At 43.1% G+C, this 24,629-nt stretch overlaps 1 protein-coding gene across 1 annotated transcript in view; it reads left to right on the forward strand.

Annotated features, from left to right (window-relative positions):
* pcca (propionyl-CoA carboxylase subunit alpha) overlaps window positions 1-24,629 on the forward strand; it is a 152,709-nt gene that overhangs the window by 89,086 nt on the left and 38,994 nt on the right. The window contains exons 14-18 of the mRNA XM_060898942.1: window positions 2,673-2,747; window positions 7,331-7,399; window positions 7,500-7,575; window positions 8,258-8,471; window positions 24,355-24,457. Of these exons, the coding sequence (XP_060754925.1) occupies window positions 2,673-2,747; window positions 7,331-7,399; window positions 7,500-7,575; window positions 8,258-8,471; window positions 24,355-24,457 (537 nt within the window). The remainder of the gene's footprint in view (window positions 1-2,672; window positions 2,748-7,330; window positions 7,400-7,499; window positions 7,576-8,257; window positions 8,472-24,354; window positions 24,458-24,629) is intronic.

Raw genomic sequence — 24,629 nt, forward strand, 5'->3', positions numbered from 1 at the left:
ACACCTTCACCCCCTGTGCTCCCCCCAATGCCTCGTCTTGAACCAGGCTTTGGCGGATCGAGGTCTGATTGCAACCAGAATCCACCAATGCCTGATCTGTAGCCCCTTGGACACTCACCGGTATGCGATACGCTCTGGCCTGATCGAGGGCGGCCTCTGGCGCGTCGGGGATCCGTACCACCGCGCCCACTTCCATTGCTGTGCATTGTTGTTGCAGGTGGCCCGGCTCCCTGCAGCACCAGCAAACCGGCCCAGGCTTTCCCTCTGCACCGGTGCTCTGGGGCTCACTCACCTGAGGGGGGGGAGAGACAGACACAGAAGGGAGAAACGGGAGGGCACCACGGGTGCGGCGGGCCGGCTGGGGTGGAGCCGGCCCCCGTCTCCGCGGTGGGGGAATGGGGCGAGGACGGGACACAGAAGGAAGGGGAGAGAGAGAGAGAGAGAGAGAGAGAGAAGAGGAGAGAAGGGTTGACGTCTTCAGCTGTCCTGCCGCCGGAACAGCCGCCAAATGATCCTCCGCCAGCCCGACTGCCTGATCCAGCGACGCCGGGCGGTGGCACTGGACCCACTCCGCGGTTCCTGCTGGTAGGCGGGCGATGAACTGTTCCAGTACCACCTGGTCGACGATTCCCTCGGCGTCGCGATCGTCGGCCCTCAACCACCGCCAGCAGGCGTCCCGGAGCTGCTGGCCGAACGCGAACGGCCGGCCAACTTCCTCCAAACGCAGCGCGCGGAAGCGCTGGCGCTGTTGTTCTGGTGTGCGCCCCACGCACTGGAGGACGGCCCGGCGGAGGTCCGCGTAGGCCAGCCGGTGGTCGGCGGGGAGCTGTAGCGTGGCCAGCTGTGCCTCTCCCGTTAGCAGGGGGAGGAGGCGCGCCGCTCCATCGGCCACCCCGAGGCTTCAGTGACCTGTTCAAACAACGTAAGGAACGCCTCGGGGTCGTCCTGCGGGCCCATCTTGGTGACAGTGAGGGGGGACGGGCCCGCGGCCGGAGCGCTGGTGGACCCCGCCGACGCGAGGAGATGCCGGAATGCCTCGCGATCTTCCTGCTGGGCCAGCACCAGGGCTTCGAAGCGCCGCTCTTGTTCCTTTCGGAGTGTGACGAGCGCCTGGTGCTGGCTTTGCTGAGCCGTGGCGAGGGCGTGGACTAGGTCGGTGAACGGGGAGGATTCCATGGGGCTGCTGGGTTGGTGCTCCCCTGTTCCGGGTTTCAGCACCACTGTGGTATGTTCCCTATGTGTGGGTGGGGCACAGAGGACGGCAGGACAGAGATCAAGGTATCAGAAGGCTTTATTGCCGTACTTTTCAGTTTGACAATTTCAAGACGTGAATACGACACACACACACACACTGTCGTCTTGTCTCGGGAAGCTCGCCTCTGCTCTCCCTCTGCCTCCTTAAATAGGGCGCGGTTACTGGGAAGACACACAAACACAGGTTAATTGCCGTCAGGTGTAGTGATTCTGCCACTCATCTTCCCTGACTCCGCCCTCCTGTCACAGACCGGCACTTGACCACGCCCCCGCTGCCACAGTCGTTATCTTGCTGAAAGAAGGAAGGCCTTCCCTGAAAAAGATTTAGTCTGGATGGCAGCATATTGCTCTGAAACGTGTTTATATCATTCAGCGTTAATGATGCCTTCCCAGATGTACAAGCTACCCATGTCATGTCCACTAATGCACCCTCATGCCATCACAGATGCTGCTTTTGAACTGTGCACCGGATGGTCCCTATCCTCTTTAGCCTGGAGGACGTGGTGTCCGTGATTTCTAAAAAGAATTTCTACTTTTGATTCATCAGACCTCGGGACAGTTTTCCACTTTGTCTCATAAGAGCTCGGGCCCAGAGAAGGGGGCTGTGTTTCTAGATATTGTTTATATCTGGTTTTAACTTGCATTTGTGGATGCAGTAATGAACTGTTTTCACAGACGATGGTTTTCTGAAGTGTTCCTGAGCCCATACAGTGATTTCCACTACAGACACGTGTCTGCTTTTAACGCAGTGTCTCCTGAGGGTCTGAAGATCACAGGCATCCAGTGTCAGTTTTCAGCCTTGTCTCTTGCATACAGAGATTTCTCCAGATTCTCTGAATCTTTTAATGATATTATGGACCATAGATGATGTGATCCCCAAATTCTTTGTGGTTTAACATTGAGGAACGTTATTCTTAAATTGTTGCGCTGTTTGCCCACGCAGTCTTTCACAGAGCGGTGAACCCCACCCCATCTTTACTTCTGAGAGACTCCGCCTCTCTGGGATGCTCTTTTTATACCCAATCATCTTACTGACCTGTTGCCAATTAACCAAATTATTATTATTATTATTATTTTTTTGAAACTTGTTGCTGATATCAAATTCAAAATGAGCATATATTTTTCAAAAAACAATCAAATTTCTTAGTTTCAACATTTGATATATTATCTTTGTACTATTTTCAAAGAAATATAGAGTTTCCATGATTTGTAGATTATCTCATTCTGTTTTTATTCATGCTTTACACAGCGTCCCAACTTTTTTGGAATTGGGGTTGTGTGTATATATAAAATTCCACTGTATGTGTGTGTTGGCTGTAGTATGGCTGTGCAGAGAAGGATTAGCACTTAACACTGCTTATTGATTGAGATACTGTTTGTCTGGTTGAGGTTTTTTTTTTCCTTTTTTTTTTTTTTAGGATCCCTACAAATCGTTTGGTCTTCCGTCCATTGGTCGACTCTCTCAGTACGAGGAACCTGTAAACCTTGCCGGTGTGAGTATCTGTCTATTGGGGACCTGTACAGTATGTCTCCTTATTCATCATATTTATGCAAACTCAAGTGCTCTCATAGGGTACAAATGTTATTTTGAACAAATCGTATTTTCATGAATACACCATTTCTAGTGTAAATGCTCTTGCGAACAGTTTGAAAAAATACATTAATATCCAGGTTCATAAATGATGTCGGTTTTTTTTTTGGCAGCTACACAGATCAACAGGATCATAACTTGCGCACTGTTTTGGAGTATAAACTGATCCTACATGAGCATTCATGGCCATTCACGGTTGTGTGTGTGTGTGTGTTTAGTCAGGATGCTCACGGCTCAGATGTGCTTTGAAGCCGAGACTGTGGGGGTTTTGCCTCTTTACAGCTTTCCTGCCTCAAAAGTAAACATGTAATTGAGACCAGAGCTCAGGCCATCCGTTGTGTGTGTGTGTGTGTGTGTGTGTGTGTGTGTGTGTGTGTGTGTGTGTGTGAGAGAGAGAGAGAGTTTTTAATGTGTGTTTATACTCATTAACTACAATTATGCCCTATTAATATTTCTGAGTATCATGGTATTTATTGTGCACTGGTGTGGCAGATGCCGTTGCATCTTGCAGCAGGTACAACAGAACATTTAACTCCATTAGTGTAAAAAAAAAAGCGCGAACATCAGCAAGGACGTATTTTCATTGCTCACAACACACGCACGTGTTTTTACTAGCGTCGTATTGTGGTGCTGTGAAGCTTGAAATAGCGCAGCTTTGAAATACGCTATTGTCTTCCTCATATGTTTGTTGTTCTCGACAATAAAGGCGAAAATATGCATTAAAGAGGACTTTATATAACCATTTTGTATAAAATTGGATTTCCTCAGGATGTTGTAAAACTCTTTGATCAGAACACAGCTCTGTTCCGTCTCAGATAAATTCAGTCATCCCATTCTCAACGAGCACTGATTGTTATAGCTGGGTTCCCTAACACTGGCCTACATTTCATCATGCTGTTCTTTCAGAGGAGTGTTTCTGTTTTCCGGGCCACATTCACACACTACAGCCATAAACTACGGTCCTGTAGAGTGTCGGTTATTCTTAACATTGTGACAGTCTGTAATTAGCACAAAGATTATTGTCATTCTCTTATCGTTATCGTGCCACAGTGTACTGTAGCCACCCTCGTTCACTCTGTTTTTAACTCTGTTAAAGCAAAACGCACTCAAACATGGGATTTGTGTGGGTTTTTTTAAATCATACTCTGGAGCACTAAAGAAAAAATGGCATCAATGGCCTTGAGACCAACTTCACAGAGGTTAAATACCTGGGTACTCGCACCAGCTGGTCAGACTAGCCCAGTCTAGTCAGACAAGCTGATGAAGTGAACTGATGAAGCCTCTTGGATGAGAGGTGAAACGTCTTCAAAGACTTAAATCCAAGTCCAGTTGCGTTCAATTCAGTTTCCTTGAGGTAACTATGACCTAGATGAATGGGAATATTCATAGACATTTTTGGCTCAGCCTTTGGTTGAAGCCTACAGAGGCACCTGTCTGTATGCGTATGTTTAACCGAGTTCGAGCGTGTTTAAGAATGTAATTGGCGTGCCAGCCTCAGGTAGCGATTCTACAGTCACGGTGTGGTGCCACTGCGTACTGACTGAAGTTACATAACCTCAGTTCATGGTGTTATCCTCCGTGACCAACCGGTCTAGAACACTGTCTAGGAAAGGAACAGATTTTGCAATGTTGGTTCGAATCCTGGCGTCGACATAAAAGGCTGAGCTCAGACTTGCACAGGTCTCTAGTTTTTGAATTTTTTTTATTTTATTTAAAGTCTGTTAAACCAGACTTCCAAGTGGCACAACAGAAAAATGTTCTTCCTTTTGTTGGAAGGTCATGAGTACAAATTTTAAAGATGCCACAGCCACCCAGGAGTCTAATGCTACTTTTACATGGGCAGCAGGAACAAGTTGTGCCCACTTTCCTCTGTGTTCAACCAAGGACATAGAAAACAAGCTCCATGCAGCATAGCTTGTGTTTGGGAGACTCACAAGCCAGACGTTCAAGAAAAAGGACCTCAGCCATCGAACCAAACTGATGGTCTACAATGCTGTTGTGGTCTTGACCCTCCTTTACGGGTGCAAAACATGGACCCTCTACCGCCAAGACCTGAAGAAGCTGCAACAGTTCCATCAGAAGAAGCTCTGCATCATCCTCAACATCAGCTGGGAGGATTGCATCACCAACATTACAGTCCTCGAAAGAGACGCAACCAGCATTGAAGCGACCATCATGAAACACCGTTCTTTGGTGGTTAGATCACGTTGCCCACATGGATGAAACAAGACTCCCAAGGAGGATCTTCTTTGGTGAGCTGAGCACAGGGAAACGCCCCTGGGGCCGCCCCGTGCTACGCTACAAAGACCAGCTGAAGCAGACCCTCAAGGCAACCAACATAGACCCCGAGACTTGGGAGGAAGCAGCCAGACAGCATACCAAGTGACAAAACACCATCCGTACAGAGACGAAACTCTCTGAAGCGAACAGAAGAACAAATCTGGAAACCAAGCAACAGTGCAAAAAAGAGAAAGAGGCACAACCTCAACCACCACCGACCTTTCAGTGCCACCAATGCCCGCGAGTTTTCAGAGCTAGAAACGGGCTCCTTGGCAGTCAGTGAGCCCACCATCAGATGTGACCAGAAGGAACAAAATACTCGGATATGAGGAATCGACGACATGCCCACTCTATTGTTGGCAAACTGGAGGTTAGACAGGTAAACACAAAAGTGTGCATGTGCAAATAAGTGATCAGAAGCTTGCTTTTAACTTGCTTTATTTGTCCTCTTGCTACTCAATTCTGTTTAACTGCTTGGTGATTTGGTGGTAAATCGGTTTACTGAGGCCCGATTTCTCCAAATCCAACTGGGTATCTGCATTGCCCCACAACTGGATGAGGGTAAGAACAACAACTTCTTTAGTCCGCTTATTATTGTGATTGGCTTGGGAATCGCTTGACTCCATCATTTAAAGGCAGATACGTTTGACAAGGAAACACTTGAGAAGAACTGATCATTGAATTTGCCGTGAAACGATCTTATCTGGATGATAAATGACCTGGATGAATGCTACCGTGTACGCGTAAGCCTTCCTACGTGCCACCAATTGTATTTAGACAGTAAGTGGGAACAAGTTGCACCCAGTACAAGATGTTCCAGAACAAGTTGCACCACCTCGTAAAGTGGAGGAAGTTGCGCCCACTGGTGTCAAATTGTTCCAGAACAAATCGTGTTTAGATGGGCATTTGTGCCGGGGCAACTTGTTCCGGGAACAGCTTGTTCTGGTGCAAGTGCCCTTGTAAAAGCAGCTTAAGAGAGAAAAATTAGATGTGCTGTCTGGGGTGGAGGGAAGGAACAAGGGATGCTCTTTATCTCCACTAAGCAATCGTGAGCATCTACAAGTTCATGTATGCAGAAGAGGGCAGATAGCACTTTCCTCCAAGTGCGCCTGACTACTACCCTGTGGCACAGCACGAGCTAAATTTAGAAAATATGTCTAGGTTAGCTTCACATGCCTTGGAGGAAGCAGAGGTAGCTATTGGTAGCTGACGTATGATGAGCAGAGCTGGCTGGTGGGTGGGAATTGGTAAATACAGAATTCGTAAGAAAATTGGGGAAAATCCTCAAAATTAAACATGCATATGTAGTATTTGTGCACATTTTTTTAGATATTATGTCACAAATAAGCTCAATGGCTTTCAGCCAATCACATCTGATATGTAAATTTGTGAAATAATGGATGACAGCATGGTTACCTGAAAACTGTAAGCCACAGCTACTTGCTGAACTAGCTAGTTATCAACTAGGCTGATGTTAGTAGTGAAAAAAAAAAGTGAGAGATATTCTTTTTTTTATTTATTTTTTTAGTATAATGTGGCATATTTGACTTTTGGTACCTAAATCACTGAAAATATAGCAATCCAAATTGAGACGCTGGTACTGAAGTCTTTCTCGTGATGAGCTGTGATGTACACAAGCTAGATTATTAACAGTATGATTTAGGAAGGCGGAGTAATTTTCTAATTTGCATCTTCATACATATTCATAACGCCTGGCATTTTTATGAAGGGAAAATATGTCATGTTTAATCACTGTCTTTTTAAAAAATATTCAGTTGGTTAAGATTAAAAAGATTAAAGTGCTGAAAATGAACATGTTCAGGGTACTTTAATAAAATATTATTATAGGGCCTGATATTCAATAATGATCATTACATATGTTATGCAAGCAACCTTCAGGCAAATCTGTCAAAGACCCTCACCCTTTTTAAAATTAATTATTATGAATTAAACTGAAACAGTGCATCAATGAATAAATAAACATTGTTAGTAATGTCTGTATGAACCTCTTCTATACTTTTATTCTAGAATATTCCCTCTTCCTGATTTTCCTTGCTAGAGTGTTTCTTCAAGTTTCATAACCTAGTGTGTTGTGCAACGATGATGATTTCACTTGGTCACTGATGTGTGCATTTTGTATTAAAACTGTCCCGATACTTAATGTTTGGGGGGGGGTGTGTGTTTTCTTTTTTTTTTCCTGTCAAGGTGCGTGTGGACAGCGGCATTCAAGAAGGAAGTGACATCAGTATCTACTACGACCCCATGATCTCCAAAGTAATAAGATTAATTTGGATGGTGTTGAGTCTGTGCTGTGCGTTTGATGAATTTAGATGGTGTGTGTTTGAGTTTAATTAGTTGGTGTGTGTGTGTGTAGTTGGTCACTTACGGAGCCACGAGAGCTGAGGCACTGAAGAAAATGGAGGATGCACTTGATAACTACGTCATCAGAGGTATCACAGATAAACACACTCATGAACATGCGCTTTGTCCCATCATGCATTAATCTCCCCCCCCCCCCCCCCCCCCCCGGTCTCGGTCTCTGTGTGTGTCTCTCTCTGTATGTGTGTGTGTCTCTGTATGTCTCTCTGTATCTCTTTCTCTCTGTGTGTCTCTGTCTGTCTGTCTGTCTGTCTGTCTGTCTGTCTGTCTCTCTCTGTATCTCTCTGTTTGTCTCTGTCTCTCTCTCTGTCTGTCTCTTTGTGTCTGTCATTGTCTCTTTCTCTCTCTCTCTCTCTCTGTATCACTTTGTCTCTGTGTCTCTCTCTTTCTGTATCTCTGTCTCTTTGTCTCTGTGTGTGTCTCTCTCTCTGTATCTTTTTCTGTGTGTCTGTCTCTCTGTATCTCTGTCTCTGTGTGTGTCTCTCTCTGTCTCTTTGTCTCTCTCTGTATCTCTGTCTCTTTGTGTCTCTCTGTGTGTATCTCTCTCCCTATCTCTGTCTGTCTCTCTCTCTGTCTGTCTGTCTGTGTGTATCTCTGTCTTTCTGTATCTCTGTCTCTTCGGCTCTCTCTCTCTCTGTCTCTGTGTGTATCTCTCTATCTTTGTCTCTCCCTCTCTCTCTGTATCTCTGTCTCTCTGTCTGTCTGTCTGTCTGTCTGTCTGTCTCTCTCTCTCTCTCTCTCTCTCTCTCTCAGGTGTGACTCATAACATTCCTCTCCTGAGGGAGATCATCGTTCACCCGCGTTTCATCTCAGGTGACATCAGCACCAGCTTCCTGCCTGAGGTTTACCCTGACGGGTTCAAAGGTCACCCGCTTACGGCCGGCGAGCAGCGCGAGCTCATGGCTGCAGCCTCGGCTCTCTATGTAGCCACACAGCTCCGCTCACAAAGGTTCCTAGGACAGCAGAGGTCAGTGACAGGAAGTGACTTAATACTAAAGAGTGTCTTAATTCTTTTAAATGTAATTATTTTCTGACAGAGGGCATGAGGTGATGCGTTTAGGAGTGGTTTAGTGCGCATTAGATAGAAACCCCTTTTTATTGCTTACTAAATCAAAGCTTATTAGAACGAGATGAGAAAATTTAAAAAAAAAAGTTTCACAAGTTTAAAGACTAAAAAGTTCATCTCCTCTCATTATCTGTAGCTGCTTTATCCTGCTCTACAGGGTCGCAGGCAAGCTGGAGCCTATCCCAGCTGACTACGGGTGAAAGGCGGGGTACACCCTGGACAAGTCGCCAGGTCATCACAGGGCTGACACATAGACACAGACAACCATTCACACTCACATTCACACCTACGGTCAATTTAGAGTCACCAGTTAACCTAACCTGCATGTCTTTGGACTGTGGGGGAAACCGGAGCACCCGGAGGAAACCCACGCGGACACGGGGAGAACATGCAAACTCCGCACAGAAAGGCCCTCGCCGGCCACGGGGCTCGAACCCGGACCTTCTTGTTGTGAGGCGACAGCGCTAACCACTACACCACCGTGCCGCCCCAAAGAACTACATGTAAATATGAACTACTTTTTATCCATTTATAGTTATAGTTAAGAAATCTCACCCTCTCCCGTCAGCCCTCCCTCCAAAGCCACTCCTCCAAAGCACATGAACGCAAACTGCCTGAGTACTGCTGGAGTAACAAGTCTGTGAGAGTGTGTCAGGGGGAGGGGCCTAGGGCATCATTATCATATCCAACAACTTCATGTCTCATTCACATGGCCTAATGATTAAAGAAGTAGCTTTGGGACCAAAAGGTCACCGGTTCGATTCCCTGGACTAGCAGGAATGGTTGAAGTGCCCTTGAGCAAGGTACCTAACCCCCAACTGCTCTCCAGGCTGCTCTGGGTGTGTTATACGATGCTCTGGATAAGAGCGTCTGCTAAATGCCATTAATGTAACGTTGTGTAACATCTACTGCTGCTTTCTGTTTTACTTGATTACAGCAGTTATAGAAAGTCGTTCCCTCACCAAGCGCCCCCCCCCTTCTCTTGAACTTAACAAGTAAGACAGTAAGTAAGACAGCTTCTCATGGTAGAGAAAGGACAATTTGCAAAGTGTGTCCTGAAGACTTGACCTCAAAGCACTCACACTGGAGACTCCTTCCTAAAAAATGCCAAATAAAAAGTCTCCTCACAGAAAATGTAATAATATCAACAATAACGTTTTTAAGGAGTGTTTGTGATGCATCCTCTAGAGCAGTGTTTAATGGGCCGCGAAGCACCATCTAGTGGGCTGTGAAATTTTTTCAAGTTTGAAGCCAAATACTAAATAGTTCAGGATGTAGTGTCCCAAATCCAGTAGCTTGTTTGCCGTATACTTTTTCAAGTGGAATAAATACATTTGTGGGTAAATTAAGAAGAACAAGCCTTTATTTTGTCACATTTAACCCATGCATGTGTGTGAGAGAGAGAGCACAGTGGGCAGAATAAATAAATACATTTGTGGGTAAATTATATGGATCTTTGATGCCTGCTGGAAGAGAAGAGCAGGGAAGATTGAGAATCAAGTGGCTGTGGTTTGTTTACACCCGATACTAAAACTTGTAGCGTCCTAGCAACCTTCTCAAAGACACGTACAAAAAGCCCAGAAACTCCTATTTACCCGGGCAAAAACGATACAGGATTTATCTTGTAGTGTCCTGATCCCCAGATCTTTAACCCAGCTGCATATAAAAAGTCGCACTCCTCCATGCTCTTCCAGGTTTTCATCTGTGTAGAACAATGTCTGCAGCACCAGGTAGTTTGAGATGTCGGCGAACTCAAGGGATGGATCATTTTCCAACTCGCAATGAATGAATGAATGAATGAATAACTTTATTTAAACACGATAAGTTGATTAGCAGAGCTGGTGGGGTCGTGCATGTACAGATACAAATAATTACAAATACAAAAGATGAAAAATATACACAATCTTTAAAAAAACCTAAATCTGTTGATTATCTGTTAATTATGTTCGCAATAAGTTAATTAATAGTATGCATAACTATGGTCTTTGTATTTCGTTACGGCTACAATAGGATCAAAATGTATTCTACTAATGTCAAATTTAGCTAGTAAATTTTCTTTCATAGGAAAAATGTATGGAATCAATTTTGTGCCAAAATGTTCATACAATACTTTTGAAATATCAAACAAAAACGACAAATCAAAATACAAAAAAAAAGTAAATTTTTTTAGACTGGCAAACAAATTATTCGTGTAATCGTGCAAAATATCAGTCTATTACTCTTCAGAAACCTTTTATTTTTGTTCCGCGTCTTTCTCAGTTTTGTTTGACGTAATTTATTTTGGTTGCGATTCCAGCTTTCTCATTTGCGCTCCCTGACTTTTTGCTTGCAGTTTTGGCACAAACTTCACGTGTGGGTGGGCTGTCCAGGAATGCATTCCCATTGGCTAACTTGTGTTTGACTGACAGCTACACTCAGCCATTCCCCCGGAGGCTGTTGCGGCCATTTCCTACTCGGATTTTGGCGGACTGTTTGACGAGTGGCCGATCCATTGACGGTAAACAAGGATCGAGTGGACTTCAGTGGCGACTATGATATTGAATTAATTCAACAAAGTGTAAGTGCGGGACAAATGTGTTGTATGTGTTGCAGTGGTACACATTATGCAGGTGTTTCGTGGCAAGTCAAATGTTAGACTTAGCTCCACTACCCAATGTAATAGCTGTCTTGCTAACATTAAACACACCTGCATAATGTGTACTACTGCAACACATACAACACATTTGTCCCGTACTTACACTTTGTTGAATTAATTCAGTATCATAGTCGCCACTGAAGTCCACTCGATCCTTGTTTACCGTCAATGGATCGGTCACTCGTCAAACAGTCCGCCAAAATCCGAGTAGGAAATGGCCGCAACAGCCTCCGGGGGAATCACTGAGCGTAGCTGTCAGTCAAACGCAAGTTACCCAATGGGAATGCATTCCTGGACAGCCCACCCACACGTGAAGTTTGTGCCAAAACTGCAAGCAAAAAGTCAGGGAGCGCAAACGAGAAAGCTGGAATCGCAACCAAAATAAATTACGTCAAACAAAACTGAGAAAGACGCGGAACAAAAATAAAAGGTTTCTGAAGAGTAATAGACTGATATTTTGCACGATTACACGAATAATTTGTTTGCCAGTCTAAAACAATTGACTTTTATTTTTTTGTATTTTGATTTGTCGTTTTTGCTTGATATTTCAAAAGTATTGTATGAACATTTTGGCACAAAACTGATTCCATAAAAATCCTTCTTTGTTAGCGTGTAAGGATCTAATCCCATTGAGTGGTTTCTGTATCCACTTCTTTTGAGTGTACTTCTTGGTTTTAATAACTTGCTTGTTTGCTGTACACAAACATGGCAATAAGTTCTTGTGTTAATGGACCAGACTCCACTTTTGGATCATTAATCCCTTTTGACTGAGAATGCCCTGCATGCATGGTTTTATTTTGGAACATCCATACAGTTTTAAATACAATACCTACAAATAAAAACAGTTTGTTTTTATTGCATTTATTTAATTCCTGGCTCCCATCTGTAACTGGGAGTGATGTTGTATCCCATTAATACACTTCACAGTAGATTATTAGATTCTAATAGAACATTCATTCATTCATTCATTATCTCTAGCCGCTTTATCCTTCTACAGGGTCGCAGGCAAGCTGGAGCCTATCCCAGCTGACTACGGGCGAAAGGCGGGGTACACCCTGGACAAGTCGCCAGGTCATCACAGGGCTGACACATAGACACAGACAACCATTCACACTCACATTCACACCTACGGTCAATTTAGAGTCACCAGTTAACCTAACCTGCATGTCTTTGGACTGTGGGGGAAACCGGAGCACCCGGAGGAAACCCACGCGGACACGGGGAGAACATGCAAACTCCACACAGAAAGGCCCTCGCCGGCCCCGGGGCTCGAACCCAGGACCTTCTTGCTGTGAGGCGACAGCGCTAACCACTACACCACCGTGCCGCCTCTAATAGAACAGATAAGCCAAAATAATTGGGGATCTTTTTTAATGGGTCCCTTCTCGTTATAAGTACAAATAGGTGGGCCTTGAAGGAGAAAAGGTTGAGAACCCCTGCTCTAGAAAAGTCCCTGGCATTCAAGGCTCATTCATGTTTTTTTATTAAAGGGTGAAGAGCCACCAGCATGCCATCTTTGTAAATCAAGCATAGTTTACTTTGCTGTCCTGGTTTAAAATTCACAAGGGAGCGTTTTTACACTCAAAATACTTTGGATGATGTTTTTACAAAGGTGCCACCACCAAAAGTGTTAGAGTGTCTGTCACATGCATTTTTAAAGCAGCTCATTTAGTTCTTTATTGATGTAATTTTATTTGTTTTAATTATTTATTTATGAAGTAACTATAACACCTTTTCAGAAATGTTCTTGCCGTGATATTACATTACACTACATTATATTACATTTAGCAGACACTCTTATCCAGAGCGACATACTCCGAGCAGCCTGGGGAGCAGTTCGGGTTAGGTACCTTGCACTTAAGGGCACTTAAGCCATTCCTGCTGGTCCAGGGAATCGAACCAACAACCGTTTGGTCCCAAAAGCTGCTTCTCTAACCACAAGGCCATGGCTTTCCCCCAGTGATTTACAGTGGTGCTTGAAAGTTTGTGAGCCCTTTATAATTTTCTGTATCTCTGCATAAATATGATCTAAAACAACATCAGATTTTCACACAAGTCCTAAAAGTAGATATACTTGGTCATTTATTTGTTGAGACCGTGGGTTGGCCTAGTGCTTAGTGTGTCCGCCTCTCAATCAGGAGATCGCGAGTTCTATTCATGATCGGGTCATAGCAAAGACCATCATAAACATGGTACCCAGTTACTTGGTGTACGTTGTGTTTTCAAGTACTAGTAATTCATGTTTATGGACAGGTTCTCATTGACAAGACCCGTTGTCTTTTTTTTTTTTTGGATGTTTTTGAAGTTGTTTTTGATTACTAAAGTGATTTTTACTCTACAGCAGTGTTTTTTGTGATTTTTCTATATAAATATTAAAAATATAAAGTTCTGAACAAGTTAGAGAAAGATTATCAAAATATCCCAATTTTGACCTGTTTTTGTCCTATATGCCCGGCACATTACAATTAATTATGGGTGGCAGCCAAGGGGTTAACTGCTAATCCTAGAGGTTCACATACTTTTGCCACTCACAGATACAGTGGGGAAAACAAGTATTTGATCCCTTGCTGATTTTGTTGGTTTACCCACTAAGAAAGACTCGATCAGTCTGTAATTTTAATGGTAGGTGTATTCTAACATGTGGAGAAAGAATATCAAAAAGAAAATCCAGAAAATAACTTTTAAATATCTATATTAATTTATTTGTATTTTATTGAGAAAAAGAAGTATTTGATCCCCTAGTAACCATCAAGAGTTCTTGTTAATACAGACAAGTTAGACTCTCCAAATTACCTTGTCGCCTAAATTGAAGACACCTGATATCACTAATGACTTGTAGAAAAGCCACCTGGCCACAGAATCAATCAGTTTGTCAGACTCCAAACTCTCCAACATGGGAAAGACTAAAGAGCTTTCTGTGGATTTAAGGGAGAAGATTGTAGACCTGCACAAGACCGGTATGGGCTACAAAACCATTAGCAAGAAGCTGGGCGTTAAGGTGACAACTGTTGGTGCAGTTGTGCGCAAGTACAAGACTCACAACATGATCATCAATTGACCTAGGTCTGGGGCTCCAAACAAGATCTCACCTCGTGGGGTTTCCAGGATCATGAGAACGGTGAGAAATAGACCTAATACAACATGGGCAGAGTTAGTGGATGATCTTAAAGCAGCTGGGATCACAGTCACCAAGCAAACAGTTGGTAACACTTGACACCGCAATGGTCTAACGTCTTTCAGTGCTCGCAAAGTACCCCTGCTTAAGAAAGCACATGTGCAGGCCCGCCTGAACTTTGCCAGTGAACATCTGAATGACTTGGAGAGTGACTGGGAGAAGGTGTTATAGTCAGATGAGACCAAAATTGAGCTCTTTGGCATCAATTCAACCCGTCGTGTCTGGAGGGAGAGACATGCTGCTTATGACCCCAAGAACACCATCCCCACTGTCAAGCATGGAGGTGGTAACATTATGCTTTGGGGGTGTTTTTCTGCACAGGGCTACTTCACCGTATCAATGGGAGGATGGACGGAGCCATGTACCGTAAAATCCTAAGTGAAAACCTCCTTCCCTCTGCCAGGAAGCTTAAAATGGGTCGTGGATGGGTCTTCCAGCAGGATAATAACCCAAAGCATACAGCCAAGGCAACCAAGGAATGGCTGAAGAAGAAACATATCAAGGTCATGGAGTGGCCCAGCCAGTCTCCGGACCTGAATCCTATAGAAAATCTATGGAGAGAGCTTATCTGTGAAGATACTCAGTCGTCCAGGTACATAGTAATCTGTGGTTGGTAGAAGAGAGCAACTGGACTTGCTTGAAAAGTCTTGAAGACGTTTCGCCTCTCGTCCGAAAGGCATCATCAGTTCTGTCTGTCTCTGTTCAGTGATGGTCGTTCCAGGCTGACAAAATTGAACGATCCTCTCTGGCTAAGATGTCTGCCAGTTTTCTGGAAGTCCTCTCATACTCCCGCACTAGTCGAAGGGAACTCATCCCAAAGTGTGTAGAACGTCTTCAAGACTTTTCAAGCAAGTCCAGTTGCTCTCTTCTACCAACCACAGATTACTATGTACCTGGACGACTGAGTATCTTCACAGATATGTTTCTACACACTTTGGGATGAGTTCCCTTCGACTAGTGCGGGAGTATGAGAGGACTTCCAGAAAACTGGCAGACATCTTAGCCAGAGAGGATCGTTCAATTTTGTCAGCCTGGAACGACCATCACTGAACAGAGACAGACAGAACTGATGATGCCTTTCGGACGAGAGGCGAAACGTCTTCAAGACTTTTCAAGCAAGTCCAGTTGCTCTCTTCTACCAACCACAGATTATGGAGAGAGCTGAAGCTCAGAGTTGCCAAGCGACAGCCACGGAATCTTGATGATTTAGAGGTCATTTGCAAAGAAGAGTGGACCAAAATTCCTCCTAATATGTGCAGAAACCTGGTCATCAACTACAAAAAACGTCTGACCTCTGTGCTTGCTAATAAGGGGTTTGCCACAAAGTACTAAGTCCTTTTGGCAAGAGGGTTCAAATACTTATTTTCCTCAATAAAATGCAAATAAATGAATACAAATTCTTTAAAGTCGATTTCTTGATTTTCTTTGTGATATTCTGTCTCAGCACGTTAGACTACACCTACCATTAATATTACAGACTGATCGAGTCTTTATTAGTGGCCAAACCAACAAAATCAGCAAGGGATCAGATACTTGTTTTCCCCACTGTATGTAATATTGGATCATTTTCCTCAATAAATAAATGACCAAGTCTAATGTTTTTGTGTCATTTGTAGGGTTGCACCGAATCCAAGATTCAGTTTCGGATTCGGACGAATCTTGGTCTTTTTAAAGGGGTTCGGTTTCGGCCGAACCCTAGAGCGCCGACCGAACCGAATCCTACGTGCGACGCACGTGCATGCGATTACGTCGTCAATGTTGAGGAGAAGATAGCCTCCATTGTGCTTGCAGTCGAAATCGAAAATGGAAGCAGTGAGCCGAAAGAGTGTTGTGTGGCAGTACTTTCGAGTGAAAGAGGGAGATTCAAGTCGCACAACATGCACACTTTGCAGTACAGAGTTGTCTCGTGGTGGGAAGGATGCTAAACAGTACACAACATCTCCGCTGTTAAAACATCTTCGCTCAAAGCGTCCGACGGAGTACGAGTTGTGCATGGCCGACTCTAACGTCAGTGAAGCTTCAGGTACCGCAACCGCACAGTCACAGATAAAAAGTGGTACTCAGACCACCATTACCAACGCTAGCTATAGAACTAAGTTGTTAATAAAATAGCCTACGTGCAGACATGTTCGAGTTTTTTGTGCTACACTTTGTTTAATGAATCTAATTAAGCCTACAGTTGTAAGTGCTTGAAATTGAAGTGAAACAGCCTATAATTTATGTTCCATGAGTGTAAGCATTAAACATGATCAAGATCCCCAGTAAGTTTTTTTTTTTTTTTCTGAGGAAAACAGATTCAGCATTAAATATCACCTTTTTGTTTGAAAATTAAGTAGGCTTACATGTATGCAAGAGTTAAAATGTAAATGTGCCATGTTTTGCTGCCTTCTATCTGCAGAGATTTTTTTTTTTGTTCAACAAAGAGCACTTTAGCAATGGCTCACTGTTACTGACAGGCCTTATTCTTTTAGCAATAATGTCACTTTTTGCTCTTTGTTCTTTATAATGGATAGTATACTAAAGCCTGTACACTGAATGACTTTAAAGGGATAGTTCGGGATTTTTGACATGAATCTGTGTGGCATCCCCATCAATAGTGTCGTGCTGACTTACCCCTGACAGCATCCTGCGAGTCCAGTTCTTGTCCAGTTTTGGTCCAGACGAAAGTAGTCCGGCAAGTTTGTTGGGGTCACGAAAGTAAACCGTTTTTCGTCTCAAAACAGTATGTGTTCAAAAGAGTGATATATTTGCATCACAAAACCATTGCCAAATAAAAAGTCAGACCTCGAAATCGCTTGGCACTATTTTCTCTCCCTTCTTATCACTGCGCGCTGCCGCCAGGTGACAGCCACGGCTGTTTCATTCATTCATTGTTTACTGCTAGCAAAGTTAGCGACAACATGTCTGACTACGACAGCGACGTTGAAAACATTGACTTCATCTCACAGCCAAAGGGATATCTTTATGAACCCGAATATACAGATGAAGAAATTTGCCAGATGGAGTTAGAAAGGGTGGACAGAGAAGTGGAAGAAGGTGAAGCTGGAGCCGCAGCTTGTTAGCGCCGCTGATCTGAACTCCTAATCACTGCCAAACATTGGGAAAGGTGTTGATTCCTGCGCAGATGTCAACATGACAGCGCGCAGTGATACCGAGGGAGACAAAATATAGCGCCAAATAATTGCGAGGTCTGACTTTTTATTTGGCAGCGGTTTTGTGATGCAAAGATATCACTCTTTTGAACACATACTGTTTTGAGAAGAAAAACGTTTTACTTTCGTGACCCCAACAAACTTGCCGGACTACTTTCGTCTGGACCAAAACTGGACAAGAACTGGACTCACAGGATGCTGTCAGGGGTAAGTCAGTGTATTTGCACGACACTGTTGACGGGGATGCCATACAGATTCATGTCAAAAATCCCGAACTATTGCTTTAAGCTGAAAATTTCAGTGGTGTTCTCTAAGTGTGACTATTCAAATACAAAATAGTGGCAGAAGTTATTGCCTATGTTTTTACAATTTAAAATAAAATTATATATTCCTTCTGGATAAAGTATCTCTATCTTACTATTAAGAAAAGGAAATGTGCAACGTTTTTCACTGCATTATAATGTACTAGCTAATGTTCGGAGTAGGATTCGGTTTTGGATTCGGCTGAATCTTAAGCAGTGGATTCGGTATTCGGCAGAACCTTAAAAATCAGGATTCGGTACATCCCTAGTCATTTGTTTAACTGGGTTCTCTTTATCTACTTTTAGGACTTGTGTGAAAATCTGATGATGTTTTAGGTCGTATTTATGCAGAAATATAGAAAATTCTAAAGGGTTCACAAACTTTCAAGCACCACTGTAGCCTCAGGTGCTGACATGGCATTACAAAAAAAAAAAAAATCACACTCACTCACCCACCCTAGACAAGTCCGTGCTTTAAGCCGATGCTGTAGACCCCTTCGCATGTTCGTAAACAAACCGACCGTTGCCAGGATGCGCGCGCAGCCTGGACTCAGAAACAATGGCGCTGCCCATAGACCGGCATTATGAGCTGTCAGATTATGCCAAACAATTGTCGTTACAAGATCGAGAATGCTACATAAATAAGTTAACTCTAACAAGTGGACATCGCCTACCGGATCCGTATTTAATTAAAGAGCGGACGGACGATGTTAGTAAGTTCCCTGGTATACAATGGCCAGATATATACTCGTACCTTAGTGACAAGACTTCAGTGTACACCCACGAAAAACTTCGTGCCTACAATCTGTGGTTGGTAGAAGAGAGCAACTGGACTTGCTTGAAAAGTCTTGAAGACGTTTCGCCTCTCGTCCGAAAGGCATCCTCAGTTCTGTCTGTCTAATAGGGAGCATCAAGTATTTATCCTCTCATGGATCATCATAGAATCCGAATCAGAATGCTGATGGCTGCATTGTAGGTGGCTGATAGATGTCATACAGTACGTTTACATGCGCATCCAAATCGAGCTACTGTCAGTAATCGAGCAAAGGGTCCCAGCAGGGGTGCCAGAGAAATCCAATCCTACATGCACAAGTGAAATCGGGCTATTGTGCACCCGAGCCACATGTGGCGCTACACGCCCCATCGTGTTGGTACACTTCCGGTTGTCGTCATGAAGAAGAGCTATACTGTTGCCAGATACTGCTGACGTATTCCAGCCCAAAACATGTTCAAATCCACCAAAAAGCACTTAAACCCCCCCAATCTGGCAACATTGGCAGTTCCGTGTTCAAGCTGTTAGGCTTGCTCTAACAGACTGTATGGCTACAAACTGTCCGGCGCAGACCACTGTTTTGTAAGACAACTTATTTTGCACAATTGTATATTTTTCAAAAGTCCGTTTTTTGCTTACAAAAAATATTTTTTTTTTGCTTACAATTTAACTTATGTCTTAATAAACACACAAAAAGTTCAATTGTTTTGTTTTTATTGACATTCTTCAGATGTTGGACATCTACACACACACACACACACACACACACACACACACACACACACACACACACACACACAAATACAGTGACTTGTTTATGTACACAATTCACAGCTATGCAACAGCTGTACAGATGTATTTGGTGATACAGTAAGTGAGCTAAATTTTAACAGTGCAAACAATGCCACAAAAAGAAAAGATTCATGCCGTTGTCATGCCGACCGAGGCTGTCGTGTTTCCCGCTTGTGGTCTCGTCACTCGTCACTTCCGGAAGGGGCAGTGCTGAAGTAAGTAGCTCGAATACATAGCTCGATAGGGTTTACATGCACTAAGTAGCTCGGCAGAAATCGCATAAACTAGGTCGTGTAGCTCGATTCCGAGAAATCAAGTTCGGTTCAATTTCAGCCGAATTAAGGTGTATACATGGCATTTTGAACTTCGATTTCAGTCGAGCAACGGCAGAAATTCGATTTTCTCTATGTGCATGTAAACGCACTGATAGACACCCACCTCTGTTCAATGATGGTCGTTCCAGGTTGACAAAAATGAACGATCCTCTCTGGCTAAGATGTCTGCCAGTTTTCTGGAAGTCCTCTCATACTCATGCAGCCATCAGCATTCTGATTCGGATTCTATGATGATCCATGAGAGGATAAATACTTGATACTCCCTATTAGACAGGCAGAACTGAGGATGCCTTTCGGACGAGAGGCGAAACGTCTTCAAGACTTTTCAAGCAAGTCCAGTTGCTCTCTTCTACCAACCACAGATTACTGTGTACCTGGATGACTGAGTATCTTCACAGATATGTTCGTGCCTACAAGTCTTTAGACGCATATGATTATGTGCGGGCATGTACAACTTGATTAACAATGGGACATTCATATTCATTTTGTTTTAATCAAATTATGCCAGCAATGTGATGGCAATGTGGCTTTAGCTACAACAGCAAATACCAACACTAAACAGCAATTTGCAGGAGGTAATGGCATGAAAGGAATGATAGTGTAAAGAGTGCAGCTAAGAGAAATCAGAGCTGCGTAAAAAGCGAGAGGCAGAGAGCAGAAATGAAACTGAACGGGGCGGGAGCTAGGTTAGAGCAGTCAACGCAAGTTGGCATTTAGAGTGAGGGCACACAATTTTACCTTTCCATCCTTGCTTTAAAATTGTGATTTTCGGCATACACAAACAATGATGGCACAAAATCTGGACTGCTTGAGTCAAGCGAGACCTCTCCTACAAACAGAACTGCATGCAAAGCTAAGTTAACATGCTAACAATATTCATTACATTGTGTAACTATGACCCAGCTAATCAGACAAACGCTACCAAAGTATTTTGCTACATCAATAAACGAAGACTAGAAAGAATAAAAAAGAAAGATTTAATAAATAACCTGATCTTACCTGTGATGAAGTGGGCGCTGCAAACCCGCGCATTTTTGATGGTGCTTTCATCCCAGTCTACACGTTTGATGGCTTGTAGTCATAGACGTCAGCGATTTTTTTTTTTTTTTTTGGAATGGGTGAGATCCTGCTGGAATTCTGAACATTTTAACCCCATCACTGCTACGATTCTGACACCCGACAACACAACAACTAGGCATTTCTGAGTCTTTTTTGGGTCCAGGCTGCGCGCGCAATTTCCGCTTACGTATGAATGACGTTTACTGCGAAGGGGTCTATAGAAATGATCACGTATTTGGACGTTTGTGAATATAAACAATGCAGCTGGATCTACTGTCAGAGCTGCTGTTAGAAGATTAATCAACCCCTTCTGACCAATCAGAACGGAGCGCACAACAAAGCAGGATTATAATACAGTTTTCAATCAAAAGTGGATAAAATCAAATTTTATTGTACACTCAAGTGAGTCTTACAAAAAAATACAGCTTTCAGTCTACGTTATTAAATCCTAAGCGCAGGCTTTCTGCACGTTATCACTCTTTGGCCTTGGTTGTTTTTTCATGCATGTCTCATGAACATAAACACGGTGTTATATTAGTTTAGCGTTATCCTGAGCTGAAGATCCGACTCCTGATCCCTAACATGGATAAAAATCCAAACAGTGACATTTTCCATGTTACTAACTCTGCTGATAGTTTCATTATTTTCCCTGGGATGTGTAGCGCTGGCCAAAAAACACACACGCTCCACCAAGCCATCTGTCCAAACATCTCTCCCTCTTCCCTGCCTCCACTTTTTTGATCGCTTTCTAAAGTTATTCATGAGTGTGTGTGTGTGTGTGTGTGTCAGGATGCCCCTCTTTGTAGTGTCTGTGGCCCACCATAGTGGAAAAAACCTCTCCCACTAATTGATTTACTTTAGATCTCGTAACAGAGCAGCTGTCAATCAAACCATGCCCTGTGTGTCTGCAGGGTGTGTGTGTGTGTGTGTGTGTGTGTGTGTGTGTGTGTTGTGGCTCTACATGTGTCCAGCATCAGTAAGGTTGCTGTTCTGTAAGCAGGAAGTCGGGGAGGAAGGATTAGGCAGGAGACAGACACGAAAGTGTGTGTGTGTGTGTGTGTGCTGCTTCTTTTGTTATTGAGATAAACAAGTAAAAGTTTGTCTTTCCTGCATCTGAGATCAAGAGCTTGTGTCTTATTTCCGAGCTGACCAAACTCCAAAATTATTGGCACCCTTCATGATCAGAATTGAGCTTAAACTCTGATTATTTTGCGTGTAAACAATTTACCTGCTGTATAGTATTACTTTAACAATACTCAAATAAAACAGTTCTCTTAATATTGTCCCCCCCATAAACAATGTTGCTTAAAGATTAATATTTGTAATGTTCCCCACTGAGAACAGCATCAAGTATCTTCCTGTAATGTGTAACAAGGTTGGAGACACTTTCATAGGGATTGTTGAACGACTTCAACATTTTAAGTTCCTATATAGAATAGTCACCCACGTCAAATGTTTTTACAACAAATTTTGGTACTCTGGCCCCCTTTTTTGTACAAAATCTTGGGGTAACGTTTGACAGTGGGCTTAAATTTGATAAATAGATTAGTTCTGTTAGAACGAGCTTTTTTCAACTTCGTCTCTTGGCCAAAGCGAAGCCGTTTGTCAGTCGGCAGGATCTCGAGAAGGCAATTCATACGTTTATCAGTTCGAGACTGGACTATTGTAACGCCCTGTATGTTGGCCTCAGCCAGTCTTCAATTTTACGTCTTCAACTTGTACAGCACGCTGCGGCCCGATTTTTAACAAGCACGTCTAGACGTGAACACATTACTCCTGTGTTGTCGTCACTCCATTGGCTTCCAGTCCGTTTTAGAATTGATTTTAAACTTCTGTTGTTTGTTTTTAATGCCATCAATGGCCTGGCTCCCTCTTACTTGTCTGAGATTTTAACTATTCGTGATCATGGTAGGGCCCTGCGTTCTTCGGGTCAGCTTCTGTTAGAAGTTCCAAGGTCGAGATATAAACAGTGGGGTGATCGTTCTTTTGCTGTCGCTGCTCCCAGACTGTGGAACAATCTGCCCCCCGACATTCGCACTACTATTGATCCCGGCCTTTTTAAATCAAAGTTGAAGACGTACTTTTTTAGATTGGCATACAATCCTGACTAGGGGAATCTTTTTTTTGAGGGGTGCTTCGTTTCGTCTGTTTTATTTCATGTACTTCTGAAAGGCTTTTGGTAATCTGCAGCACGGTGGCACCTTCCGCAGTCAAAACCTGTGTTTTTATGTGTTTTGGTGTTCTGTTTTATGGCTTTGATGTAAAGCACTTTGGGTACCTTTTGGTTATTGTAAAGGGCTATATAAATAAAATTTGATTGATTGATTGATAGAATCATTTTTGTGTATTTTTTGTAAGAAGTTGCGTAAAGGATGTGTGCTTGTGGTCGTTTTGTTGAAAGGTTTATTTACGTAGAAGTATATAAGGTAGATACAACCAGGGTTTGGGCTAAAACGTCATAAGAATTGTGATACTATTAAAAAAAATACTATTAAAAAAAATGAATAGATACACTATATTGCCAAAAGTATTTGCTCACCCATCCAAATTATCGGAATCAGGTGTTCCAATCACTTCCATGGCCACAGGTGTCTAAAATCAAGCACCTAGGCATGCAGACTGTTTTTACAGTTTGGAGCTGGCCCCTTCCTCTTCCAACATGACTGTGCACCAGTGCACAAAGCAAGGTCCATAAAGACATGGATGACCGAGTCTGGTGTGGATGAACTTGACTGGCCTGCACAGAGTCCTGACCTCAACCCGATAGAACACCTTTGGGATGAATTAGAGCGGAGACTGAGAGCCAGGCCTTCTCGTCCAACATCAGTGTGTGACCTCACAAATGCGCTTCTGGAAGAATGGTCAAAAATTCCCATAAACACACTCCTAAACCTTGTGGACAGCCTTCCCAGAAGAGTTGAAGCTGTTCTAGCTGCAAAGGGTGGACCGACGTCATATTGAACCCTATGGATTAGGAATGGGATGTCACTTAAGCTCATATGTGAGTCCTGGCAGGTGAGCGAATACTTTTGGCAATATAGTGTATATATGTATTTGCAGGTGTGCCAATATTTCTAGTGTTAACTATATCCTATAAAAGCTGGAATTCTGGTGATATTTTCTTAATTTTATGTTAAAATATGATGTGATAAAGCACAAAAACTAAATGATTAGCTCTCTGAAATTCCTCGGGTTAATTGTACAGCGCGGAGTATTTCCAACATCCTGCAGTTCTCTTCTATTTGTATTTGTATTTTTTTTTTAAATTTCACAGTGTAGAAATAGGAGCTCCTATTAAACGGTCTCATTTGTTCCGGGATTTATTACAACACACTATAAAGTACATTTTGAGACATTGATGTATCTATCATACACAGTTCACTATGTACATTATTTATTCCAGCTTCCTATTAGTACTTAAACAGCCAGATAGGCCACACCCACTTGTGACAGCAGTAACAGTTGCTAAGTGCCCATTATCCAGAGCACTTAATATTTATCTCCATACTAGTGTTTGTGTACATATCTTGTGTATGTAATTTTGGTTGTGTGTGTTTTGCAGAGTCTCTAACACCGTTCAGGAGAGGAGGAGCTGGGAGCTGTGTGTGGAGTTGGAGAAAACAGCTCACATGTTGAGTGTAACTCGCTCTGGAAAGAACTACACAGTGAGTGTCCTTTCATGCCCCTTTCGTACCCTGTATCCTGTGTTTCTAGCAGTTTAGCATTAAATGCCTTCTAATAATAGTAAGAAAATTTGAGATGTGGTCCATTAAACCTGAAATACTCAATGATCTGTACAAAGCACTGAGACGACAAATTTATACAAAACAACAGATA

This window comes from Neoarius graeffei, chromosome 18, assembly GCF_027579695.1.
Source record: "Neoarius graeffei isolate fNeoGra1 chromosome 18, fNeoGra1.pri, whole genome shotgun sequence".
NCBI lineage: Eukaryota > Metazoa > Chordata > Actinopteri > Siluriformes > Ariidae > Neoarius > Neoarius graeffei.